Here is a 6,341-nt window from a genome sequence, read left to right on the forward strand (position 1 = left end):
TATATATATATATACACACACACACACACACACACACACACTATGTACACTATAGGTAATATCGGGCCGCCCGACCCAAATTTCGGGTCGGGTCTAAAAATGTCAATCATTGTTCGGTTCGGGTCGGGCTTTTCTCTCGCTGACTTTTTTTTTCTTCGAGTCCGTTAATTGTTTTGGCCACGAGAGACCGTGGTTCTCAAAAAAACAGAAGTGGCGTCATCACAACACGTACTGTACTAAACTCTCGCAATGACAATTCAAAGAACTCCTTCATATCTTTATGATCCAGCCGTCATTGTTCTTTTTTATCTCGCTGCTTCTCTCTCTTCAAGTGCCGCGCTCCATTCTTAAGGACGTACTGTTACTGTGGTGAATGGCCCAATTTTCAACGCGTCAACATGACGGACAGCCTTAAATTTTCCCCGTCCACTCTGAAAAAAAATCCGGCAATGATGGAAAATTGTCCGTTAATGTAACCTCTTCAGAAACAGAAATATAAAAGATGTAAATGTTTATCCAGTTTTGTTTAACTTAGCTTTGTTATCAGAAATCACCCCTCCTCCTCCCTAGTCCTCACAAATAAAATATGAAATCTCGGGTTTGCTTCGGGCTCGGGCCTGCAAATCAAGTTAAGTGATCGGGCTCATGCACCCTTTGTGGCTTCCGTTATCACCGAAATTTCGAAATCTCTGAGATATGGCGAGGCCATGAGAATGCGAGGCGAGGGTATTACTGTTGTGGCGACGCCACTCTAGCTAGTCCGCTGCTCTCTGCTGTGCGCGCGTCAGCGCGAACATGTACGCAAGCGCGTCTTTTGATTTCAACCAATCAGCGCCGACGCAACGACGTCACACACCCAACGTCACACATGACAACAGCTAGGCTAAGCTAGCCGAGACGACACTCGAAGTCGGATGGACACGTTTTTCTGCCAATCTGTGTGTTTCCCTTTTTGTCCAAATATATTTTTTATGACAACTGTCTTGTCCACGGTGTCTTTTATTCGTTCCACTGGGGTTTAGCAAGTGTGTTTATAAAGAGACGAAAATCTCTTCACTGTTACTAGTGTTAGTGTCTCAACATGGCTACGCTCGTGAAAGCAAAACAACGAACTCAAACGCGTCTTCGTTCAATGTTGTCAACTAATATCCGGATTAATTTTAGGCAAATTTTCCTCAATTCTCCGGAGAGATTTTCATCAAAATTTGAAAAACCCGGAATTCCGGGAAAATCCGGAGGACTTTCATCTCTGAACTTTATTGTCAAAACATACAGCACAGATGAAATTTCTTCCCTCTCAACATCAAACAAGAGGAGCCGCCGCGGGTGTCCGCGCCGCCATCAAAATGCGCGAGAAGGTTTCTCTGCATGTCGAACGACTCAGAGGCTTTGTACATGGCTGTTTTATACTGCACATGCCACGGGCCATCATACCAGGCATGTGATTGGTTCCCAGTGCAAGATTGACCAACGAGAGCACGAGTGGATTTATCCCGTGAGCTGATTGGCTGTGCATCATCGCAGCCTCACCCAGCATTTGGTCTCGTTAGTATGGTCCACGCTGTTGTTGTGTTGTGTTTGCGATAACTTTTCTTGTTTAAGCGATAACTTTTTTTCATTCGTTAAGCTGCGCTCCACCCACTTGCTGTCGCTGAAGCAATGCGTCCCAGGTGTGTGGGATCATGTAAGCCCATCCATCCCTCTACGGAGGTGGCACTACCAACAGAGAGACATTGCTTTAATGGCGACAAGGCGCCGGGTTCGCAGCCTTGACCGGGTTGGGAAGCCTTATTTTAAAAGTTTTTCAACCTGGTCAGCTGTTCTTTTAGATACATCACAAGGAAGCAATGACAGCTCAGACGAAGGCTGAAGTGACAGCCGAAACTGTCAGCTCAGTCAGAGGGTTTTCCTTCACACATTAAAAAAAAAAAAAAAAAAAAAAAAAAAGGACCATTGTCTGATACAAAAAGAAACCTTAAACGTATTTCACCTAATAAGAAGACAAGATGAACATCATAGTGCTGCTTATCACCATGTTTTTCTCCAATTTAAAAATCTCAGTTATACCGTAAGCACCTCCAGCAGAAGAGTCTCAGAGTGAACCGAAAGCCCACACACATCAACACAAGTGTCTTCTTCGCCTCTCTCAGAAGACAATGTTGTTCAATGTTGTTGTTGAATGTTCATTACTGTATAAGGTTTAATATATATATTAAAGATTTAAGTAAATACCTGTACAGTTGTAATCTTTGTCTCAAATATCTAAAGTGTAAATATTGTTTACATATTGCAGAGTGGCTCGGAGACTGGATGCGCTTCCAGCATTCATTTTCGCATGTGTATTCTTCATTTTAAATAAGGTAGTGCTCCTGAAACTTGCCAATTTTTCGCCTTCTATCTCAGGTGTTGAATCCTGATTTAGCAGCCTATTTTACAATGTCATTGAAGTGTCGAGCTGGGCGATACATCAAAATCGGTATGTATCACGATAGACATGTGGTCAATATTTAAAAACAAAACAACAAAAACAAAACAGAATGTTCATAAAATTTATTTTTTGTGCTGTCAGTTTAACGTGTTATTATCAGCATTAATGACGGCATTAATTTTAACGGGATAATTTTTTTTTATCGTGAGATTAATGCAGCACCACTCCACACCGGATGTTACGTTGCTCTAAAATAAAGCGGAAACGAAAGAAAACAACAAGCGCGCCGCACAGGTCCACGGGCCAGTCTGTTTGGTCAGCCGCGGCTTGAGCGTATAGCAGCGCGAGACACCGTAAATGGATACTAAAGAGCTTATGAATGGAAAATTTACATTTACAAACTTGCCATATGGTTCCACTGACAAGAACAAAGTTATCTGTGTGTTTTGCAGTCGTGAACTGAGCTATCATCGGAGCACGTTGAGTCTGAAATACCACTTAACGGCCAAGCACACAGCTGATGTAGAAGGGGAGAAGGCTAAGGTACACCAAGCGTTGGAGAAGACACAAGCAGTCGCGCTCACCGGGGATTACTGGACTTCCCTTAGTAATTAAGTAATAAATAATGGTTTAACTGCACTATATGCTGAGTGCTAGTTTACCTTAGATGTGCACTTTATAAACTTATATTCCTCTGTTTTGATTCCCTAAAAATGGCTGTTAAAGGAGCTATTGTGACAAAATATTTTTTCACTGTTATTGATGGATAGTTATATTGTGTGAGAGATGATGTGTTCCAAGTGTGAATAACTGCTCCAAGTGAAAAATGTTAATGTAAAATTGAAATTGTTGTTTCAATATACAGGTATATTTGCATTTTACACAAAGAAAACTGATCCACTATTCCATGTTGATGAGTGCATTAAAATGGGGGAAAAAAAATAGGAGAAAAAGAAATCAAAGGAAATTTTGAATAGATAAAAATGTGTGATAAATTGCAATTAATTATGAGTGAACTCCGACATTTATACATTTAATCGTGATTAAATATTTAAATCGTTTGACACACTATATTTTTTTTAATCGGGAAGAAAACACTGAACCCGAACTGAAACACATTGTACGGGATGGAGGCAGAGGCTACTATAACAATTTTAAAACAAGGAACATACGAAGATTTTGACCAAAATGCATGTGTTGAGTGTAAGAGAATAATTTTTGTGAACCGAGTCCACTAAGTGCTTATCTACTGATCTGAAGAAGAACCTGGCAAACCAGGAAAGATGTGAGCACATGCACATTTACGCTGTGCATTCTCCAGGGGTCCCAATAATTACGGGGCGCACTGCACTTATATCGTGAATACATTTTTCGCCCAGCCCTATTTGAGTGGTAAGTGGTGACCGTAACGAACAGGGAAGCATGTGTTTCTTTAAATAGCAAATGTAAACTTTGGGTTTCACCTGCAGATGAATAAAGACACGTTATTTGAAATTAAAAGGAAAAAAAAAAGCATTTTTTTCAGAAATCAGTGGTATCACAAACCTGGTATCATATGACCACAGCGTGTCTTCCAAGTGTACCTTGCGATGTCTCAGCTGCTGCAGCTGAAAAAATATTCAGTTGTTATTGATTGATCACATCTAATTGATGATTGATGACTGATCCCACTCACCAGGCAGGAAATTTTCCCCGGTGTCAGTATACACGCAGCTTGGGGAATCTGCTTGTCGCTGCTGTAACGTCCCGTTACGGTGCTCACGTCGTCTCTTCCTGTAGACAAAAATGCCGACGCCTACAGACAGGACCGTAACAGCGATGAACGTGATGGTGGCCACGATGATGCTGGTGTGATCCACAGGCTTCACTGAAACACCAAGTCCAGAGTTAAGTAAGCAACACCCTCGACAATGGTACATCAACCGGGGCCTGACAGATGACTCGGCCAGCCGATTGTATCGGTCAATATTACGTCTATAACAATGTGTCTGAAATTTAATACGGTATTTTCCACACTAAAAGGGGCACTGGATTATGAGGGGTACCTTCAATGAATGGCCTATTTTACATCTTTTTCATATATTGAACACAACGCATTATAGACGCAATCTACAATGCATCCACTAGATGGAGCTAGTCTCAAGGAAATGCCAACAGAACGATCAGATGTCAGTATAACTTATTTAATAAAGCAGCGACACAGTTCACTTAACCAACAGCAAGTTATAACATTGACTTGTTAATGTTGAACTCTCTTGTGCTGCTCTATTTCCGTGTTCAACTGCATAACCCGAGCGCCTTAAGTTTGAACTCTGCGTTGTAAGCATGTCTCTAGCAAGGAGCCATTTCGGGGGTCAACATATTACCGTAATAACCATACAAAAGGCGCATTGGATTTTAAGACGCACTGTGAGCTTTTAAGAAAATGGCTTTTAGATGCGCCTTTTAGTGCGGAAAAAGGTTTTTTTTTTTTTTTTTTTTTTGTCAAGAACATTTGTGTGGGTCAGTTATTGCTGTATCTTATGGAATAGGATTACGGTTGAATGACTGTCAGAGACGCACTCCAACCAAATTTTAACAATGAACTCAGACTCAGGGAGGATTGTCTTTACTGCCAGCAGGGGGCACGGTTTTGAAGCCACACACTCATGTTCGCTTCTCAAAACTGACCGACCTACGTAGCCCCTGCTGAGCTATTTATTGACAGGTTATGCAAATTGCAAGTGACATGTCAGAAAAATACTCCCCCCCATTGACATGCCGCACCCCCGACCCGGCCTTTTGACACAGTGGGCAGGACACCTCTCGGCGCCAGTACCATCATCTATAATCAACAGACACTTTGACATTTTAAGGGTTAGCCTCTCCATGAAATGAGACATGACAGACACTTTAACATCAGTGACGGCAATGGCAAGTGATGAAAAAAGCGGAAGGGGGCGTAGCCTGGATGGGGCGTGGCCTGGGAGGGGCGTGGTCTGGACGGGGGCGTGGTTAGTTACAAAAGTGGCACTAAACATGCTGAAGATGAAGTGTATTGAATTTACACACTATTTGAAACTTGAACAGAAAAAAATCCCAAGATTGCCACTATTCTTTCAAGTGAAAATTTGTGCAATTTTGCCTATGCATTCCTGGTGAGCACCAATATGTAACTCCAAATTTGCTGCTCAAAATCAAACCTAAAAAAGGAAACACATTCCCTGCCATATTTAAGATTTGTTCATTACTTGTATTCATAAAGTGTTGTGTAAATGTGATAAAAAGCTGTTGATTCTTACCTCATACATTGATAGTGAAGTCCCACACTGTTTACTATATATGGGTTATGAGTCATCTTTGGCATGCTTGAGCACATAACTTCGAAACTGTCCGTCCGAAGTTGAGTGTCCCTTGTTAGGCGCAGACAAAACAGTAGTGTGTTTCCGGTAACCCGCCCGACCGAGAATTTCGACCTCGAAAAAAAACTTTACGGTCGGCATTTTTTTCAAACAACCTTCAAATTTAACACACGTCATCATTGGTTCTACCAACAGTTAACATTAGCATTACTACACCTTGTGACGAATGTTTTATTCATAAAGTTACCATGCTACAACCAGTAAATTATGGAATAACCGATACTGTTTCATCATATTTTTCATAGCGATTAGCCTACAGATCTAATGACCAACTTGCCTCGTAATCGTGCGTCCCGTCGTATGTCGCTCTCGTGTTCTGTGCATACATCCCAGGTGAGTTTAGTGATACGCCCTTTGGACGATTCATACGAAAAATCAGACTGGCATTCCCATTTCTTAAATGTCGCAATTAGTAAATCTTTGTGAGTTTTTTTCGCCGCCATCTCAAACTTTCATCCGCGCGATTCTTCAGTTTGCGGACTAAAATAGCAAACCGAATGCGCACATACAGT

The 6,341-nt window shown here is 41.6% G+C and overlaps 1 protein-coding gene across 1 annotated transcript in view; it reads right to left on the bottom strand.

Moving 5' to 3' along the window:
- LOC109521290 (major histocompatibility complex class I-related gene protein-like) overlaps positions 1 to 6,341 on the bottom strand; it is a 32,414-nt gene that overhangs the window by 2,422 nt on the left and 23,651 nt on the right. The window contains exons 5-6 of the mRNA XM_019879074.1: positions 4,098 to 4,295; positions 3,974 to 4,052 (exon numbers count right to left, since the gene is read on the bottom strand). Coding sequence (XP_019734633.1) covers positions 4,048 to 4,052; positions 4,098 to 4,295 — 203 coding nt within the window. The 3' untranslated portion in view covers positions 3,974 to 4,047. The remainder of the gene's footprint in view (positions 1 to 3,973; positions 4,053 to 4,097; positions 4,296 to 6,341) is intronic.

The sequence above is a fragment of the Hippocampus comes genome, unplaced genomic scaffold (genome assembly GCF_001891065.2).
Source record: "Hippocampus comes isolate QL1 unplaced genomic scaffold, H_comes_QL1_v1.1 scaffold85, whole genome shotgun sequence".
In the NCBI taxonomy this organism is placed as follows: Eukaryota; Metazoa; Chordata; class Actinopteri; order Syngnathiformes; family Syngnathidae; genus Hippocampus; species Hippocampus comes.